The sequence below is a fragment of the Spinacia oleracea genome, chromosome 4 (assembly GCF_020520425.1).
Source record: "Spinacia oleracea cultivar Varoflay chromosome 4, BTI_SOV_V1, whole genome shotgun sequence".
Lineage (NCBI taxonomy): Eukaryota > Viridiplantae > Streptophyta > Magnoliopsida > Caryophyllales > Amaranthaceae > Spinacia > Spinacia oleracea.
Window position 1 is genome coordinate 183159157 of NC_079490.1, and position 22340 is coordinate 183181496.

Genomic DNA, 22340 nt, shown 5'->3' on the forward strand with positions numbered 1-22340 from the left:
CTGTCATCAAGAGAGAGTCAACTTAACACGACCATAGGAGGTTTCACTTTAAAACCATATGGCAATAAGGGGAGTAGCCCTTGGCCTTATTAAGTGATTATATCTCTTCTCTTTTATCAATGTGGGACTCACACGTAATGTTTTATGGGTCAAATCTTAACATACGAAAATGGAAATAGGACAAATAATTCCCAAAAAGGAAATCGGGGCAAGTGAAACGAGACAGAGGTAAACCAATTTAACTAGATGGGCTGGGTTAATGGCTGCTAAGTTGATATGCTTTCAGATGCAATGAACAATTCAAATTTACGCGGTACAGAATTTCCTTGTCAAATATTTCTAGTTATATATACTTTTCATATTTTGAGATTCTAGTTTGAATTTTGATCACATGATAAATAGAAAAGAGGGTAAAGAGATATATGCAAATTATAAGCTATACATTTGTAAGATGAATCCCAAAAGTTAATGTATGCATGTTGGACGGTGATTACTCCATAGACACTTCCACTGCCTCAGGAAGTTTATAGGTGGGACGTTTATCAGCGCCTTTCCTTGAGTATTCTCGCCACCTACGAGCTGCTGCAGCTGCTCGTCCTGCTCGCTCTTTTACTTCTTCCTCTGCCATACAAATTACGAAATTTAGAGCTTCAATAACGTTGAAAAAGAGATGATGATAACTTAAATAGAAAGTTTAATGGAAGTAGCTATATGTTGTATAAACATTCTAAGAATAATGTGCACTTTAAGACAATACTAAAAGTCCTTGTCAAACAATATATAGACACTAAACCTCAGTAATACAAGCCCATCCAACAGAGGGTAAGCTAATTAGTAAAAGCATATGCCCAACGGCCACCCCAGAAAGAACCTCGCTTCCTTTTGAGATAGGCTATGTGTTCTGCGCTCTGCAGAGGGTAAGCATAATGCATAAAGGCACACTTCTTTCCAGGTTCGGTATATAATAATAGTTTGCAATGAGGCTCTCCTCTATACTTTTATTTTGATGCATGAAAAGAATAGGACATACAATCCCATGTTCATGTTCATGTTCATGTTCATGTTCATGTGCATGTTCATGTTCATGTTCATGTTCATGTTCATGTTCATGTGCATGTGCATGTGCATGTTCATGTTCATGTTCATGTTCATGTTCATGTCCAATCTCCATCTCCATCTCCGAGACAGTTTATTGGACTGGACACTGATTTGAGAAGCAAGACATCAAATGCCGGTTTTCCATTACCTCAAGGGCCATATCGATTCAGTTAGATGGTAGGTCTAGTTACCTGTAGTTTGGTACCCTTTCTGCTTTCCCCAGAGGTTATCCCAGTATGCGTCAGCAGCACCAGCGCCATTCTCTCTCATCATCCTCAATCTAGCTTTTTCCTGAAACAAATTGAACCTCAAGAGTATTTGATACATTGTACAAAGCAATATCAATTTATATACGAGGCTGACATCAAATGTATACAGTTTCAGTAAATCAGAGTTCTCTTACCAGAAGTTTAGATTGTCGTTTCTCCCAGCGAGAATTAGCCTACAAAATTTGAAAGGCTAAGAAAACTAGAACTAACAGATGGAATAGCATGTACAGTACAACTCACTGACGGCTGGATGGGGAACCTTTAATATGATGAACAATACTGAATTTTAAGCTATATCATGCCAAACAAGCTTTCTCTAATCAGCATCATAATTTCTGAAACCTAGATGCTTTGCTAGCTGATTACAAGTGCTTCAACAGTACATAAAAGAAGGTTAATTGGTGATTGGGATTTGAGAGAGGACTAAAACTGATATTCAAATATAGGGTTGTTGTTTTGTGATGGAGGGAGTATTAGAGGGATCGTACATATATCTGTTGATCTAATAAACGTGCACATCATTCTAGCGAACAGGAAAAAGAAGAAGTTACCATTCTGAATACATCCGATGATGCTCCCATGCCTGCTAGCATCAGTGCAACCTATCCATCATGTCAAAATGAGGATATTGTTTAGCTCAAGTAACAGAAAGGAACCAGGAAATTAAATTAAAGTTGTGTAAATTGCACAAATTTTCTCAATTTGCAGACCTCATGTAAAATTTTGGATCCAGGATCAAAGTAGGCTTTTAGTCTGGCTTATCAATCCAAGTGCCATGGTATATCCAACTCTAAGAGAGTTTAAATTGGTGCGTTTGAGTTGGAATGGGTTCGACTAACAGTGACACTCATATACAATCTAGATCAAAATAAACAAAAGAACAACTTGATCCTTATTTTGTAGAGACCGATGTTACTCAGACTGAGCTGTAGGTGTCTGAGATTGGTACATGTCCAAGAGACTAGGCTATTTTATTTCAGTAATAGGATTCCGTGTTTTGGCCGAAGATCCAACACGAGTGCTTGAAGTTAGAATAAAGAGTTTGAATAGCATAGGCACAAACACAGTTTCAAGGCGATATCAAAAAAACTTGATCGCCACAGACCAATGATAGCAATAAATCAGAGTCCTTGAAATAAAGAGAGGGGGAAACACACACTTTCTACTTACATTAACTCGCTCCACTCTCCGCATCTCATCTTCAAGCAAAGATAGTTGTGCAGCAGAAGTCCAATGGATACAATCAACTGGGCTGTAAATCAGATATCCAGTCAATTGAAAGATAACAAGCAAATACTACTATTTTTAGTAAACTTGAACATCATTTTAATCAATACACCAGAGCCATTGTAAAAGTGGTCATACCAGCTCTCTATCGCTTGTTGAACAAGGTCAGACATGCCACATTGCTTGTACGCTCGAGCCCTTCCAAAGTCTTCCTCGATTTCAAAAACATCTGGTGCCACATTAGCACAGTTTTTACATCCTGAAATGGATTATCCAACGTGTTTGTGATAACATTCAGCATACCAATCACAAGACATCTTTAACTAGTAGACATTAAGAAGATGATCAATTTCAAAGCAGTGCATCTGCATCATCTCCACACACCTATGCAGCTGAATTCATCAACAAATACGTGATCTCTAGAGCTCGATGGATCCATGAACGGGTTTATCGCTGTCAAAGAATACCCATGAATTTCATCATACACCATTCGTTGCACTGGATCACTCAACACCTAAAACAAGCGAATCTGTTCAGTTTCTTTCCGATTATACTATCATATCATGCAAAAATAAATCAGAATCATTACCCCATATACTTCATTGATGAACTTGCAGAAGTTGACAGTGTCTGGATCATCACCACTCAAATCCGGATGACAAGCTTTCATGCAATTATAATAGGCTTTTTTAATTTGCTGTGGTGTAGCATCTGGTGTCTGCCAATTTTGTAACACACTTTTATTCATTAAAAACATCATCATCACTAAAAACATAACTAAAATCATCATCATACCCAATTTCTCTTAACATTTTTTACCCATTTGCAGAATTGCACTTACAATAACTAAATTTCAACTTTCAAGCATCATTTTCTGAATCAAACCCAATATCCCAATTAAAATTTTAATAACAATTGGAAAATTTGAGCTTTAATAATAACCCCACAAGTCCACAGCATATCAACTATGCTAAAATTAATCAAAATTCACACCCTAAAATATTGTTTAAGAAAAATTAAAGTATAGTGATAAAAATTACCAGACCCAAAACTGCATAATAATCATCAGCAACCTCATCCACCATTCCGATTGAATCATCAGCAACTGCCTTTACTCGGGTCGAACCCCGGCTTCTATTCTGACCCATCACACGCCATTTATGACAGCGTGTAGAAAACACGCTCCGACTACTTCTACTTGAAAAGGCATTAAAATTATGTACTGGGTTTTGCAATTTGAATGGATCTGTACATACTGGGGTTAACAATTGAGCCATTTTTACAGTTTTCAAGAGCTTTTTTTAGTTTATTTTTTAATTATTTTTATTCAGATTATTGGCAAGATTCTTTCTTTATTTATTTTAAGGTTTTAATTGGAAATAAATAAAGAATTTTTGAGGATGAGAAATTTATAGTGGAAGTATGGTAGTGATGAAGTGGCAAAGGGAGCACCAATTGTTTAACAAAAATTTGGAAGAATCTGAGTGGTAGTTTAACTTCTAACTTCAGCTTGGTCGTTGCTTGCACGTGTCAAAGTGTGCATACATTGTTGCTTGCTCACTTGCCCAATGTTTTTAGTCTTCCTTTCGTACTTCGTATTTTATTAGCTGAGAATTTTCTAATTTCTTCGTCTATTTGGAACCATCTGTGCAATTTTCATACTACCCGAGGAGGAAGTCCAAATACATGTCTGGCATGTATTTGCAAAAACATGTCAACCCCAAATAAAAAGGTAAATGTAAATGTTAAATATTTTTGGGGGGAAATGTATAACGAAATTGTAAATTTGTAAAACGGGGTGGTGACTTGGCATTGCTGAGTTGGTATTGGTATTACAAAAATGGTATTGGTATTACAAAAATGGTACTAAACTTTTTTTAAATGAAATTCATTTTCCTTAAATGGTACTCGTTTTGTACTAAATTTTATAAAGTGGTATTAATATCACAAAAATGGTGCTAAATATTTTAAAATGGTATTCATATTACAAACGGGATTCAAGTTGGCAAACGGGGTTGACTATTCAACAATTTCAAAATGGATGGGAAAGTACAAACAAGCCCATGGCATGTATTTCATAATACATGCCTGGCTGCAATTTTGACGCCCTCCTACCCGAGTGTTAGCAAATAATTTTGGCACATAAATTTTTGTTAGTTTGACACACTCATTGAGAGATACTCAGGACAGTTTTTTTTGTTCTTTTTACAGACGGTGTACCAAAATCAATTTAAGGTATGCTAAAATCAGTTTTTCTTAGTTTTACGGAATATAGCTTTGACAATAACATGTTATAGTTCCTATAAACACTTTCACTTTTATTATTAATTATAATGATACCACTTGAAAAAATACACACGATGAATTGCCCCATTAGAAAAAAGAAGATAATAAGGATGTATACGCTTGAAGAGTTACTCCTTCGATCCTAAAGATGGTGTGTGCCGGGTCGGGCCTGCCCGAAGCCCAACCCGGTCCAACAAGAAAAAAGCCCAGCCCGACAGAGGCACAAAGTCGTGGGCCATGCATGGGCCTAATTTTTTTGGAAAACACACGACACGACAAAGCATGCTAAATTTAGTCAATTTAACCTTAGGCACGACGGGCCGGCCCAGCTCGGCACGAAAGCACGTTGGCTCGGGCCGGGTATGTGCCTTGTTTTGAACTTTTCGGTCCAACCCAGCCCAGCCCGGCACAATGTGAGCCTATCGTGGGCCCAACCCGGTTAGGCCCACGGCCATCTTTAATCCTCCCATATTGGCATCCTCATAGTCATCACACGGATAACGGAATCACACCATTCTCATAAACCTTGATAATATCCCTATTATGTATGTTATGTTGCAATTAAAAATAAAAATTATGCTTAAATTTATGGGGTCAAGGAACTCGAGGGTGATCATTGATCAACCCCAAACAACCCCTTAAAGACTTTTGAGAGGTCTTGGGAACTCTGTTATTAGTTCGTGGATCACACGGCAATACTATTTTGATCAACTTGTTGGCTAGTTTTTTAAAATTAAAATTTGGCAGAAAATTTGAACAAAAGTCCAAGACCTAGTTTTAGTAGAAGATCCAATGAATAACACTTTGTAGCTCATAGCCAAGGGAGATTCAGGCATTGAGCTTACAAAGGGAATCAATAACACCAATATTTTGTGATAAAGAGGAAACTGCTAGATTCTGTAATCCAATAGCACTCTACTTCAAATAAACAGCACCAACACAATCATGTCATTATGCAAACAATCAAGTCTTAATATGCCATTAAGAGTAACACCAGCTACATTACACCATCTGAAAGAGCAGAAACAAAATCCCGAACCAAAAGCAGCCAACTCCAACAGAAACTTCCCATTCAACCATTCTTGTTTGGAGTACTCAAAACTACCATAAACACATGTTTACCCTTAACAAATTACACCATAAAACTACGTGCCACTGTCTACAAGAAAAAAAATATCTAAGACAGGAAAACAAAACCCATCGCAGCACATTTTTCCCAAACAAACACAAAAATCTCCGGCACAACTAAATAAAATGCCTTTCCAATTTTTAATTAACAGACAACAATGCAACCACATCAAATCCCACAAATCAATATCACACTGATGATATAAATCAAGGAAAGCTGATCAAACTACAGCACTCGATTGATGTTAATAGAAGTACGATGGTAATGACAATCTGTATAAGCAGCGTAATGCATCATAGCAAAAAAATCTAGAACCACTAAGATCCAGCAGTACAAAGAAAACTACAAAATGGTCAAAACTTTTTCACTAGTAATTCAACTCAACCCTAATCGGGAAAGGCTAAGATGGAACAGAAGTTTAACATAGATTGGCAACAGAACTTAAGATCCGGTGTTGTGGGCCTTGTTAAGGATAACTCCTTCATATTTGACCTGGAACCACTTCATTGAATCCTCCTTGGTCACTCTATGCTGAATTCCAACACGGGCCTTGCACCTTCTGCGACGGGCAACACGGTATCCAGGGCGCTCAAGCACGACGTAGAAGTCCATACCATAAATACCAGTAGAAGGATCATACCTGGAAAAAGAAAAAAAACATGTTAATGAACTATAACTAACTGACTTACTTAATCAACTCAAGTCACAGAATGAGACATGAAACGAAACAATAGGCACGACAAGATTGTAACAACTAACAAGTGATCAACTGAGAAGATCCTCATACTCAGCCAAAATAACTATGGAAGAATAATGTGGAGGAACTATCATACTTTACCTAAAGCTTTAAGTAATAACTATCTTAATAACAACAAATAATACTGGGGCATAGTCCTGGCTATATAAAGCATAATCTAAAAAGCCAACACTGCATTTTAAAGGACTAATCAGGCTTTGGTTTGGGAGACAATTATAAGCTTATGAATAGCATACACGTCTAGATAATAAGCTTATAAAAACGACCAGCAAAAACAGATTCTGCAAACAGAGAATCAGAAAGTCAATAAGCAAGAAAGCTCACTTGATCCCAAGATCAATGTGCTCTTGGATACCAAAGCCGAAGCATCCAGTCTCACTGAAGTTCCTCCTGAGCAACTCGTATTCCTTGACCTTCAAACCACTTTCAAGTAGCTGCATTGCCTTGTCACCTCTAACAGTCACGTGACAAGCAATCTTCTCATTACGCCTGATTCCAAAGGATCGGACAGTGTACCTAGCTGTTCATCATAAACAAACTACTGTAAACAAACCAAACAACACTTCTTCACAAATCATACACATTCTTCCATTAAACGATTAACCAAACACGTCATGAACAAACTACACTAACAACAGCAACAAATCACACAAATGAAACATCATTACCAAAATAAAACAAAAAAGATCAATAAAATTACATTTCTTGCTTTAATCCAACATCATATGTTAGCCTATAATTAACAACAGCAAAAAGATATTACTTAAGTAAAACATTCCATCACTTTCTTTTTTATCAGCTCAGTAAACCCATATCATAATAATTCTTCATAACAGACTTACAGTATAATCAAATAGAATTACAGTAACAGCAGAAAACACAAAATATGTCTGCATTACTAATGTAAACCTTCATTTATATATAAATTACAGAACGGCAAACTCCAGTTATCATAATTTTACTCATGTGTTATTATCTTTTGCTGTGAATAAAACACTGACAAACACAACTGGGATCACCATATCAGGGCGTTCATAAAAATTATAATGCACGTTAACAATAAGAACTCCGTTAAATTATTCCAGGACATGGAATATGTATCATCTAAACTCAAAGGCATTCACAAAACTCGATACCAAAAACCAGAATATACATTTGTCTTCCTAAGCGCAATTTAATCACTCAAACAACATTCATTTCACTTGAATGATTCTTCCAATCAGAAAAACTAAACCATTCAATTTCGTGCAATTATTTTTAGATATCATTATTACCTTTGGAGTAAACAGGGGTTTGGCCACTGAGTTGCTCCAACACCTAATGAATTAAAAAAAAAATACATATATAAATCCAAGATATAAAAAAATTCCGACACCATTAAGATCAAATATAGAGAAAAAGAAATCATATAAGAAATTATACCTTAGCAGCTCTGGTAAGACGATCACCGCTCTCACCAACAGAGATGTTGAGCACGAGCTTTTGGACCTTGATGTCCCTCATTGGGTTCGACAACTTCTTCTCTGGCGCCTGCATTGGTTTAAAAGGAGTTAATTCAAAACCCTAGATACCGCTAAATTTAAAGCTTTAAACCTTAGATCCCATTAAAACCAAAGTTTGAATCGAAGAGCTATAAACCGTAAATCTATTGAAATCAAACTAACTAACATTGAGGATGGAAGAAGATAAGAGAGAAAAGGACCATTTCTGTAGAATTGCAGCAGCCGACGAGAGAGGGAGGGTGTGAGAAATGCAGAGAAGAGAAGAATAAAAACCCTAATATGAGGTGAGGAAACTAGGTTTATATGTTGATTGGGAAAATATGGGTTTGGGTTTTAATGACAATTTTCACTACTTCTTTTGTTTTGTTGGGTTGCAATGTATTGGACTGGCCCAACTCGTATGCAGGAACATTAAACTTGTTGGTGTTAATTACTCTTTTGCAAAATTTGACGTCACCAGCCTTAACCATGGTCGACTGATCGTTGTTCTTTAAAACTTCTCAACTTTTTCTTTTTTTCAGTAGTCCCTCCGTTTTTAAATATAGGTCCTACTTAGATAAATGCGCGGGTATTAAAAAAATGAGAAGTGTGATTTTTTTTTTTTGAGGAAAGGATAAAGTAGATAAATGATTATTGATAAAATACAAATAAAAGTGGATGTGAGGATTGAAAAGTGAGAAAAATGTAGAATGTGTAAAAAATAATAATCATGATTTATAAAAAAGTGAGAAAAATGTATGAAAAGTGGGAAAAGTGTATGTTCAAAAATAGAAACATGAAAGGGAACGTTTTAAAAAAAAAACATGACACATATTTAGGAACGGAGGAAGTAAGTAGTTGTTGAACTGCACGCTAACTCCCAATGTATAATATCAAAATAGTTAAACTAATAGTGCAATTATTCAACGCAAAATCTGCAAAAATGTATTAACATAAGTCATTTACTCGAAATGTCAGCTTGGGGTATGTCACAACTCACAAGTGCTGATGCTAATTTGTAAAGTATATATATAGTACGTACCAATTTTGCATTGAAATGACCTTATGTTACACTCATTGATGGTTGATGGCACCATGACCAGACCAACAATTCAAGAACCTTGTTGTAAACCAAGCTCCAAAACCTCTACAACTACAGGTTTTGTCTGGAGAGAGAGACATGGTGAGCCTGTAAGTTGTCTGTTTAAAAAAAGTATGGCACCGGAACCGGACCAACAACTTTAGAACCCTCCTGCAAAAATGATGTAAGACGAGTACATAGTGACTGGAGAGAGCATGTAAGTTGTCTGTTTGGGAAATCTTTCTTTCTCTACCATTTTATAATCACGCAGCTTTCCACGTTTTTGGCCCAAAATAAAGATACTGATGTCAATGACCATTGTCAGAGTGTAGTTAGAGTTCTTTTTTTCTTTTTTTGCTTCGTTTTGCAGTTTGTTGTGCTCTATTGTTTGAATGAGAGCTACATATTAAATTAATTTTTGCAACTCCGGTTGATCTTTGAGTGTTCCGATCCTTTTTTAGAATGTCCAAGAGTGTATTCGTATGCCCGAAAAAGGAATTGTAGGCCATTCTAGGCCTTCTTCAAATTCGATCTAGCCAAAATTGCGACGCAAATGCACCTTAAAGTACGACTGCAAATGAGGAGTTATCTACTAGTGGTAACTCACTCCAAAAAGGGATTTGATTCTTCAAAGAAGCTAGATGTTGTTTGTGAAAACGAGCCAAGTGGGGGAAAAGAAGGCGCACAAGGATGTTGTGTGTAAAATTAAAGCTAGAAGTGACTGGTATGGGTGAGATCGAGCATTGTAGGGGTGCTCGAGAACACGTGAAAATGCCAAAGACTTGTAAAGGTGTCACAAATAGGAATAACAATGGATCGGACTCGGGTCGAACTCTAAAATTGCATCCATATCCAAATCCATTTAAAATTCGGACTCCAAAATTAGATCCATATCCATATCCAAATCCATATTCAAATACAAATTGCATCCATATCCATAAGCATTTGTTAACTTTACTTACATGAATTTGTATTTTTTTTTTAATTATAAAATAAATTAGAAATCATATTTCTCATTTACCAAAATCTAATGAGTTTCTAATAAATTAATAAATTACAAATATAAGCACTTTAATTGAATATATTAGATTAAATTGGAAACTTTTTTTTAAAGTTATGTACGAAAAATAATACACGTTGAAATAATTTCGGGTCATTCGGATTAGGGTCGGCTTCGGATTTGGGACGGAGTCTCTGCAGACTCCATATCCATTCGGATTCGGATGTTTTTAATCAGATTCAGATTCATGCTTTTTTTTTCCTGGGATTCAGATCGGATTTTTCCCTTCGGACCGGGTTTGGATGTGATTGTCATCCGTAGTCACAAAGGATGTCAATTTCAGGTGGGAGCACGGTATGAGTGCTCTGAGAACAAAGGTAAAGGCCCTTGATTTATGGATGTTGATCATACGAGGTTGGTTGAGGCCTCGATTTTACTTTTTTGTTGATTATAAAGTGCATTCCTCCCTGGTTGAAAGGAGGTGTGGGTGTTGCCTCCCAGGTTGAGAGGAAGTATTGATGTGTGTTTGTCTCCTAGGCGTTAAATTTTATTCTTCCTTGGTGTAGAGAAAGGTGGTGTTTGCTTCTTTAGTAGAAATAAGCGAAAGTGCTTGTTAATTGAAACATCATTATAAAACGGATGAAGTAATACTAGTCTCACTAATCATGTGATCCTTAGCATTTCTTATTTCTATTAAAATACACGTAATCCAATGTGTGATTTTTAGCACGTTCTTGTTTCTTGTTAGTAAGTGGGGGTGTTATATGCTCTGTTATGGTCTTCTAATTTTTCTAAAGTTTGACAGTATTTACACATTAATACATACAAAATATTATCGATCAAGTAATTTCTTGTTAATTCGTCATAATATATACTATATTTTTCGAATATCAAATATTTATAAATATGGAATTATAGATGTATGAGTATGACAATAAGCCGGTATAGTAAGATCCGGTGTAACTTTTCTAGTGTGATCTTCTAATTGGAAAAGGCTAGGAGTACACATGGTATTTAAAATACTTAGTATTATGTCTTCAAAGTAGAAATAATAAGATGATTTAAAATAGCTTAGAGAAAAAAAAAATTAGGACGTAATTACGATAATAATCATAATTACAGAATAATAAAACGGGCTAAAAAAATACGGGGTGTTACAATTTGAGTCATAAAAAAATTGAATTATTGGATTTACACTTTTTCATCCTTAACAAGGATTGTTTTGGTAACTTGTTGCTTTTAAGGGGACTATTACATAGTTTAGTGTCCTCGATACAAAAAGGGATATATTGGAAATACAAGAATGATTTTTTCTTATAATATATATTACACATATATTTTTATTGTTACACAAGGGCTTATCGTAAAACATAACGATTCCAGATAATTTCTAACGATCTTTAAAAAAGTTGTTTCTTTACAGTATGTTTAAACATGTACTAAATTTTATTATTACGATCTTTTACAGTAGTATATTATTACGATATCCAAAAATAATGACTCTGTATGTTATAAATAAATTTTGTAGTTGTATTTAAAAGTTAGGTTACATGTTGATTTTTTTTAATTAACCTTGTCTACGATTATTTAGGATCAGTTAACTTAAAAAAGAAACTAAGTTTAAATAAAATCAAAATCAACTAAATTTTTATAATAACTTAAATTGTTCACATATTTTATAATAAACACCAAGATTGAAAAGTTACCTACAACACAATTTTATTAATTATGAATATGATTATACGAGACCATTTCGCCTTTAAATAAATTAAAATTAAGTTAATTCAAATAAATAGATTAACAATATTATTTTTCAAAGATTGACGTGTTGATACCCCTCGCCTCAATGGTCGCTGCTATACTTCTTTAACACCTAATCTTTATGCGAGCACCCGTGTTTGAATCCTGACAAGAGACAAAAGAGCATCTTTTATGTTTTAAAAAGAAATTATAGGATCATTTTTGTGATAAAGAAATCAAAAAATTGGATGTGTTTTCTTCAAGTTTAACTCATTTTTTTTTGCTAACTGTTACTTTATGGTAACTATACGAATATATATTGTCCCCATTATCAAAGGGATAGCTGAAAATATAAAACTGATTTTTTCTTACAAAATATATATATATTTTTTATTTTTGTTTTTTTTATGATTATACAAAAGGTTAGTAATAGCACAAAACTATACCAGAAAATAACTACCGATCTCCAAAGGTGATTTTTTTTTCTTAACGTATGTTTAAACCTATATAATATTTATGATCTCCACGTTTTAAATAAATTGTTTGGATCGTAACTTCGACAATTAATAAGTTGTGCATCAATGATGCCGATCGTACTTGGTGTGTAATTGTTCAAATGTGTGACTTCTAACATTTTATGGGCGTGTTAAAAATCCAAGTTGTTTGTAATATAAAATTACGACCAACCAACAAGATTGGAAAAGTTAACTGCAACACAATTTTTTATTTACTTAACTAACCTTTAAAGAAATCAAAATTATAATAAAGATAACTTAGATAAATTAGATTAATAGTATTAAAGTCAACTTAGATAATCACAAAAAATCACTCTTTAATCACCTTCAACCTTTGTTTTTTTTGATACTGCCTTCAACCTATGTAGTTTCACCTAAATAATTAACCGAGAGATACTCATGAATAACAATGCTCGGCCGCCTAGAATGTAAGGAAGAGATAATTATAAATTCAATAAAGAGCAAACGATGAAGCAAGGAAAAACAAATATTCATATTTAATAAATTTAGGGAAAACAACACACGTCCTTTAATCGTTGGAAATTCATGAACACCCCCCTTTAATTACCTTCAACCTTTCACCTCCAACTTTCATCGATCCTTCACCTAAATGATCGACCGAGAGCTGAGATGTTTATGAAGAACAATGGTTGGCCGTCCAGATTGTAAGAAGGAATTGTTATAAAATCAATGAATTGAAGAACGTAACAAAAGATGAAGGAAGGAAGAACAAAAGTAGAATTGATTAAAAAGGTAGAAAATGAAGAAAATACCCAAATTAATTATTTCAATGAAGAAGATATTAAGAACACAATAAAAAAAGGATGATGATAAAGGTCGCAAGTTGCGACAATATTTAGTTGTCGCAATCTTACATGTCGCCGTTTAATTGGTACATATAGGCGTCACGTAGGCTATGCGTCATCAGAATATTTTTACTATCAATTCAATATTTTTACTATAAAAATACATAAACAAGGTAATCAATGTAAAGAAGGAAACAAATTAGAATATTAAGATTTTCCTACCTTTTTTTGAAACATATATGATAGATTATATAAGTTAAATATTTTAGTTTCCAATTTAAATCATGACACATAAGCATGCCATGTCATCATTGTGACACGGCTTAAAGGTCGCATGTTGCGACCTTTATCATTTTCGATAAAAAAAATAGAAGGAAGAACACGAGGGAGAAAAAATGAAATGTAGAAAACTGATAAAAAAAATGTTTTCTCTCTCCTACTTTCTCCGTTTCTTTTTATTCTTTTGCACGTTTATTAACGATTAAGTAATGTGCATTGAGATTTCTCTACTTTTTTTATTTAAACAAGGAAAATTACGTTTATTTATAATGTTTTCGCTCTTATCAAAATTATGATGTTGGGAAAATGAGAAAACCTTAATGTCCTAATAAAAAAATGTGAGAGATTAAATGACCCAATGAATTTAATTGGTTAAAATAATCACTTGACACAAATTTTGATAGAATATTAAAATATTTATTTGATAATATAAAAAGAAATGTAAATAACATATTAAAACATCTAAAAAAGAAAAACGTAAAGAACAAAAAGAAATGGGGAGAGTACTTTTTTTTGGGTGTTAATTAGATCGTTGAAAAGGTAAAATAAAATTGAAATTCAAAATAAAAATAAAAATTTCATGAAAAGAGAATATTTAAAAAATAATGTGATATTATTCAATTGGTGATGTGCAAGATGCCATTGCATATCTTCACAAATAGATTAACCCTTGTAATTTTAACAAGAATACATAGTAGGAGTAATAATAATTAACCTATTAGTGACAATAGTCACAATTCCTACGGAGTATATGAAAGAGTTAGGTGTAGGTGGCAAATGTGATTACGTGTAGTATTAATAGCTAGCATTGGGAAGCCTTGACGCATGCGTAACATTTACTAGACCCTCTCGCGATCGATCTCTCTTAGACTCTCTTAGACTCTCTTAGACTCTCTAATCTCTATATATAAATATTACTAACACATCCTATTATATGAAGTATCCTACAATTACATGAGCACAAAATCGTAGGAGGAATGAGATAAAGAGAGAAACAATTAAAAATGTTGTCAATCACAACCACAAGTTTACGGAGTATTAAACTATTAATCTATTGGATGAGGATCCTGTCATTTTAATGTGCTAATGTTTAATCAATTACTCCCTCTCTCTCGAAGAATATTTCTATTTATAAACTTATTATAGTGTTATTTTTTGTGCCCACTCTTAATTTTAATTGGTCAATTTTTTTAACTCATTAAATTTATTTATCATTTTCCAAGTATGTTAAGTTAGCAAACTTTGTGCTTTTTCATTATTGGTTCATTTTGATAAATAAAATAATCTTATTGGTTGTTGTAATGATTAGTGGATTGAGGTTTTGTTTGGGTTAATTTTTTAATAAAAAAGAAAAGAATATCTATTATACATTAATAAACGTGTAAAAGTCTAAACGTAACAAATAAAATTAAACGGAGGGAGTACATCACTTCATAATCCGCTCTTTTTTCAGGTGCATCACTTCCTATTTATATATAGGAATTATTACTCTTTTTTTTAGTACCTTCTCCAAATAATACTACGTGCTTATCGAGTGGTAGTTAGTACATATTATTCTATAGGGCAAAGTTTACACAAGTATAAACATAGTTTGGTTCAAATAATATTCAACGTTTGAACATCACGTATAAAAATTACTACTCTCTCCGTCCCTTAATACTCGATCTGTTTTGAATTTTTGCACTATTCACATAATTTAATTTGATCCTGTTTTATTTCGACTTTGTTGATGCCCCCTAAAATATAACACGGTAATCTTTTGAATTATGCACTTAACTAATTATAAGGAGTATATTGAAACTCATAACAATGCTCAGAACAAAATAAAAGAGAAGATAAGAGGATATTTTTCTGTGTATTTTCAAATGAACCCAAAAATTGAATTTGAAGTAAGAAACTTTTGTAACCTAAACAGCTATTCAATGGGACAATTAAACAAAAGACGGAAATTAAGGGACCGTTTTCGGAAATCACACAATAGTTACAAAAACAATGAAGAGTTTAGAGTGAGTTTCGTAACTGAATGGTATCATAATAATTGGACGGTCAAGAGGCCACACGCACCACGCACGTGTCATGAACATGACCTGAATCGAACGGACGACGACTAATGGGGATGTCCCCTCCTAGCCCAAACCACTAAGGGAAGTATTTCAAAGTTCCTTTTTCCACCAATGAGGGACAAATTCATTCCCACTAAATTGTACTATCTCCGTTTTATAAAGATCTTTAGGGTTACTATTTGTACAAGTATTAAGACAAAATGGAAAAGTGGTTTAATATAATAAAATATGAATAAATTAAAGTAAGATAAATGTGTAAAAAGGTGAGTGCGTGTAAGAAAAAAGAAAGAATAAAGTAAGAGATCGAAAGTGAGTAGTTAATTATAAATATTATAGGGTAAGAAAAGCAAAGTAGTAAATATTCATGTCCAAAAATAAAACAAACCAAAGTGCAAAGAACAATATGAACGGACTAAAACAGAAAGTGTAAATATTTTGAAACGGAGGTGGTAGTACTTTAAAACCCATGCTTTGCATTTCTACAAACGTGGGACAAACCCATTTCCACTAAATGGTACGTAGTAGTACATAAAACTCATACTTTGCATTAATCCAATATTATATCGTCACGTTAGAATGGAGGGAAAGTAAATCATTCATTATTTTAGTATTGATCTCGTGTCACGTACGATTTTTGTTACGTTTTAAAAGTGAGTTTTAATTTATTAATTTATCAAAAAAGAGTAAACGTATTTTATTTTGTATTTCACTAAGAAAAAATTGAACATAGAAATATAAATTGGTACGCATTAATTGCTTGAAAATAATACTCCCTCCGTGTTTTTTTGTTCTTTGCGTTTGGTATTTTACACACGATTTAACGACTAATTAATATGCGTTGAAATTCCTCTACTTTTTTTTATTTAAACAAGGAAAATTACGTTTATTTATAATGTTTTTACTTTTATCAAAAATCTGATATTGGAAAAATAAGAAGAATTTAATTTCCCAATAGAAAAGTGTGAGAGTTTAAATGATATAATGAATTTAATTTGTTAAAATAATAATTAGACACGACTTTTGATAGAATATTAAAACATGTGTGATAATATAAAAGGAAATGTAAAGAACATTTCGGGACACCCAACAAAGAAAACGTAAAGAACAAAAAGACACAGAGGAAGTAGAAAGTTTAAAGATAAAGAAATATGAAATTTATTGGAGATGAGTAGACATTAATTTTTTGGTAGTGAAGACACGTGGAGAAAGAAGGAGAATACAATTTTTTTTTAAAAACAAAATGGAAAGATTTTTCAGACACGTGACACTCCACATTTCTTGCAAATTTATATGTTATTAAATATTAGTACATATATGACCGTCGATCATCATGAATCTTAGACGGAAGAGAGCATTATACACATTTTTTTCCAAAAGAAATCATTTTTATTTGCAAGAAACTTAACAATATATATTATTCTAAAGAGGATGTGTTTTTTGTTTGTAAACATGTTTTTAATCAATAAATATGTGCTTTTAAATATAAAAATATGCTTTTTGAATGATTAAAAATACAAAATGATCCGATTGTATATAAAACTACATATAACTGGATGTACCTTCTACCAATTGGATTATAATAGTGATTCATTCTCAAAAAAAAATGGACACGATCTATCTTCGTGTTTTCATTAGATGTACCACATACTTCCGGAATCATGAATAGTCCTAACCTCAGTTCGTTGTTTAAATTTAAATGGAAATTGTAATTACTTTATGAAAAATATGTTCAAAGCTTTTCATCATTTACTTTGTTATTGGAACTGAAAATAAAAACAACAGTCAAAATTAAATCTTGGTGAAAGTGAACAGTCAAATTGAATTCTGATTTTACCGATAGAGTTACAATTACCAATGAATCCTCCCGGTCTACCCCGTAGAGATTTTAAGTACCGAAGTATAATTACTCAATTAGGCGTTCCAAATACGAAAGTTGTTGCATTGGGAACGCGTGCTTTGCCTCCCTATTTACTCTCACAAATAATTAAAACAGCAAAACATCACAATAATACTAATTTTACGAAGTACTCCGTAGTACTCTTTCCGTCCCATAATATAGTGATCGTTTGACATTTCTTTGGGAATTAAGGAATTTAAAAAATCGAATTATTAACTATTAATGTTGTTGTACTGTACCAAAAAGTACACAATTTATTTTGTTTTTTAAAACAAAAGACAATAAATTATAGGACCTCATTTTCAGGGTACAAACATTGACAATTGGACCACACGGTTTTCAATGGTACAAACATTAACTATCAGGCCACATTTTGTAAGTAAAAGTAGGACAATTGCGCTATTTAAGTTGTTTAATAAGGATATGTTGGGTAAAAATCAATTGATTAAATATGAAATTGTAAAAGTAGACATAACATTTAGAAACACCCAAAATGAAAAATAAGCACTACATATTTAATTACTTCGCAAACCAACGATTGAAGGTATGTGTGCCATATATGATATATTCAGATACTCAATATGTTAGTCATAATGCCCTCGTTGCTCAAACGGACACAAAAAAAGCTAGCCAATTAGGCAATAACTAACTATATATACGTCCAAAACAAATACTACAGGGAGTATATATTCGAGTATGTTATACATAGTACACAAGTACTCCCTAATACTCCCTCCGTTCCGAAATACTTGACTTGTTTTTCTTATTGGGTCGTCCCTTAATACTTGACCTGTTTCTAAAAATGGAAATATTCTAACAATATTATATTATTTCTCACTCCACCCCTATTAACCCACCTACCCCCTAGTCCATACAAAAAATAATTAAAAATTCAACCCCTACTCTCCCCCAACCCCACCTCTTAACCCACCTCCCACTAACTACATTAAAATAATACCCCACTATCAACTACTACCTATTAAATTAAATAAGTCAATTCAAGTCCCTTAAACTCTGTGTCGGTCAAACTGGGTCGAGTATTCCGGGACGGAGGGAGTAGTTGCTGATGGCATAAGAGCATCTCCAATGGTTGTAGATAGGGATTAACTTGTAATTTTTTAGAAATTCCAAGCTACTAGCTTGACCATTAGAGTTCAAATGATAAATTAGCTTGGCCAATCAAATTAGCTTAAACAAGCTAATTTGATTGAAAAAATTGACCTATGAAATACTATTAAATAAAATTTTATTTAAAATATTGACTGACAAATATGACTACAATAATATCAAGCCAGTAGCTCACTATTAGAGCATCCACAATGGTAAGCTAATTTGACAATTAGCTTATTATTCCACATAAGATTTCAAGCTATTTTATTGTCTAGCTAATTTGGGCACCAATGGCTAGCAACTAGCTTGTTATTTAAATTTATTCCACTTGTCCACTTGTCAATTAATTATTTGGCAATTTTGAGAGCTAGTTGTCAAGCAAATTAGCTTGTTTAAGCTAATTTGCTTGGCAAAGCTAATTTGTTATTTTCACTCCAATGGTCTAGCTATTAGCTTGAAACTTTTATAAATTTCAAGCTAGTCCCTAGCTACAACCATTGGAGATGCTCTAAGGGTACCAACTAGCTAAAAAGGAAAATAGCTTGATATATTATGTGTCATGACAAGCTAATTTAGCAATTAGTTTACCGTTGAAAATTCTGTAATGTCCCTACAATTACTTAAGAAATAGATATCCCTCTCGCATGGAGGGTTTCTTTTGTATTACACAAAGATAATTAATTAAAACGAGCAGTAGTAATTAGGAAAAGCAACTAGTATAATACCCGTGCGATGCACGATTTATAATCTAAACATAAATTATTATGAAATCTGGTATATAGACAATTATGATCAATATAGAGTTTATAGATATTCTTCAAATAAAAAATGATTAATAATGGATAAATTGTTATTGCTCATTCGGTATCTTGCTTAATAAAACAATTAAAACAAATAAAGGTACATAGATAAAATTATTTCCATTCTCATTCACCACTTGTGTCAAGCGTAAGTTATCTTACCCGTCTTTCACTTCGTTATTAATACTCACTTAATACTTGCACAGTCACTCGTCAACCTGATTACCCGGCCACTTAACATCTATCTTGACCATGTACTTTATTGAGCTAGAGATGACTTTGAGGCGGGGGAAGACTTGCACACCCGCACCCACCTACAATTCTCATCTTCATCCTCCCATCCACGATAAGAAGGATACTCACCCCTCTCAACCCCCGTCTCGAGAGGTACAAAATAAAATCCATCACCTTTTCATCACCCCCATCCCTATGTATCCACACCCACCACTAAACTCGACTTTTGTTTTGGTAAGAGAGTTTGAATTTTAAAAATCTATTATGGAGCCTCTGAAAATTCGTTTGTCTGATTAGAGTTACTGAGTAAATAAACAAAACATTATAATATGTAAGTTAGATGAAAGATTAACGACTCAGTCGGGTACAATCTAAAGTCCATCATCGCCCCTTCGTCCGCCACACATACATTTGTTGACCCCATTAAACAATAAACTTTCGTCCATTGCCGCCCAATTAAGGCGGATGCACAGAGAGATCTCCCAAAAGACCCTCCACACTGACAATCTGACATCCCTATATTCAATAAATAATCCAAATTTTCTTTCAACTAAATTTTAAATATATTGACTTAAGTTTATTACGAAGTTTTAAAATTAATTGTATTAGTTATAATATTGAAAAAATTGTATTTAAAAGTGACATACATAATTAGGATTGGTGAGTGTTCTTAAATTCGATCAATTCAAACTCACCCTATCACCAAGGTGGTTACATGTTATTCTTATACCCATCAACTAAATATCTCTTTTTGTTAGTCAACATTAGTCAATCATCTATGTTTAACTTTATCGTCCGACCAATCTAAAATCCAAACTCGCCCCATCACCAAGGTGGTTACATGTTATTCTTATACCCATCCACTAAATATCTTTTTTTGTTAGTCAACATTAGTCAATCATCTATGTTTAACTTTGTCACCCGACCAATCTAAAATCCAAACTCGCCCCATCATCAAGTGTGATTCACCATTTACATATATTAATATTTTTTTGCACAAAATTTAGTGATATTGCAACCATTTATATTAATACATAAAACTTATTTTGTTATTGCAAACATATTAATAATATGGAAGTTTAATCATCTAAATCTTATGACTTTGGACATAGTTGATTTCGATATATTATTCAAAACTTCAATCAACATGCTCTTAAGACTTCAATAATATAAGCGAATAAATTATTATTCGTGCTCCGTATAAAAATATTACGATAATGAGACCTATAAAATGTTTGAGACAACCTTATTAAATACATTAAATCAATAGTTAACTTTTATTATGCATATCTTTATTCATTATATGACACAAATTATTAAAATATTGACAGTATTATAATAATATAATTGATAGTCCAAGTTAAATTATTATAAGATTTTCTATATTAAAGGAACGTTCGAACATGTCCGTACTAAGTATATGGCACAATATCTAAACAAAACTTGATAGCACTTACAATTAGTCATTATATATGTTATAAGAGAGAGAAATCATAGAGTGACATTTGTCACCTCTACATCGATTTGCCTCTCTTTTAGCATAGTACGGAGTATATAGATTTAAATTACGAAATTTATGGACATGAGTAAATAAGTAATTCGTTTAATCAACTATTACCATAAGTAAATATAAGATTTTAGGTAAAATATATACAAATTATATAATATTTTATCATATGTTAGTCATCATTCACCAATATTATAAAAGAGGCAAATCAGAGCGGCATTTGTTAGCTCCACATTGCCTCTCTTTTAGTATAGTACTCCATATACATATGTTTGTTAAAATTTGACTAAAATATAAGTCATTTGTCAGCCTAAAATATTTGAGGAATTTTTTTAAAGTAGAGAGTATTACGTGTTAGTCGCGCATCATTTTTCTTCTTTACGACTTCTTCCATCTTTTTTTGGATAAACCACTTTATTTTCACGGTTGTTAAAAATAAATTCAACTATTAATATCTTAAATTATCATTTAGTAAAACTTATTTTAAAAAACAGTAGTATTATGTAAGTATTTAGAAAAATCCAACAAAATGTTACGGAGTACATGACTATGTTCAACATAAAATATTAATAATCACAAAAAAAAAACAGAAAAAATAGAGGTATGTGTGAATATAACAGCTAATGTAAAAATCAAATAGTTGCATCTAAAAAATTTAGGAATTATGTAGTAAAATAGTAGATATATTAGGTTATACAATTAATTTTTCTCATCTTTAAAGACGTTACATATTTTTTTGAAAGTAGTACAATATTACTATTAACAGTGGTGATAATTATCGAATTTAGTTGCTAAATATACTACGTATAAAATAGTACAATCACTGACGGTTATAATTATCGCATTTGGTTGTTAAAATATTGTAGAGTACTATTGTAATTTTTTTAATACATTCTTATTCTCACTTGATTGATTTTTTAAGTTATTTGTATTCGAATTATGTAAGTACGAAATACAAATAAATTGACTACTTTTAAATTTTTATAAAAGTTATACTATGTACTCCGTACAATGGATTAATTTTTTATAAAAAGATAATCTTATATTTGTTACCAAATATA

At 32.6% G+C, this 22340-nt stretch overlaps 2 protein-coding genes across 3 annotated transcripts; both read right to left on the reverse strand.

Annotated features, from left to right (window-relative positions):
* Positions 1 to 321: 321 nt before the first annotated feature.
* On the reverse strand, positions 322 to 3978 carry LOC110783744 (chaperone protein dnaJ C76, chloroplastic). The gene is made up of 9 exons (XM_021988113.2): positions 3635 to 3978; positions 3184 to 3312; positions 2979 to 3108; positions 2733 to 2853; positions 2538 to 2619; positions 1919 to 1969; positions 1502 to 1540; positions 1290 to 1389; positions 322 to 621 (listed from the first exon to the last, which is right to left on the reverse strand). The coding sequence occupies exons 1-9, from the start codon at positions 3869 to 3871 to the stop codon at positions 491 to 493; spliced, it is 1020 nt and encodes a 339-aa protein (XP_021843805.2). The 5' UTR covers positions 3872 to 3978; the 3' UTR covers positions 322 to 490.
* A 2233-nt stretch (positions 3979 to 6211) lies between these two features.
* On the reverse strand, positions 6212 to 8621 carry LOC110783746 (60S ribosomal protein L11-1). 2 transcript variants are annotated; one of them, XM_021988116.2, is made up of 5 exons: positions 8469 to 8621; positions 8189 to 8296; positions 8041 to 8083; positions 7091 to 7286; positions 6212 to 6649 (listed from the first exon to the last, which is right to left on the reverse strand). In XM_021988116.2, exons 1-5 carry the CDS (start codon positions 8469 to 8471, stop codon positions 6451 to 6453), a joined length of 549 nt encoding a protein of 182 aa, XP_021843808.1. In that variant the 5' UTR covers positions 8472 to 8621; the 3' UTR covers positions 6212 to 6450. The 2 variants fall into 2 exon arrangements, with proteins under 2 accessions (XP_021843808.1, XP_021843806.1); XM_021988114.2 differs by lacking the exon at positions 8469 to 8621 and having other exon boundaries at positions 8189 to 8302.
* Between the last annotated feature and the right edge of the window lie 13719 nt (positions 8622 to 22340).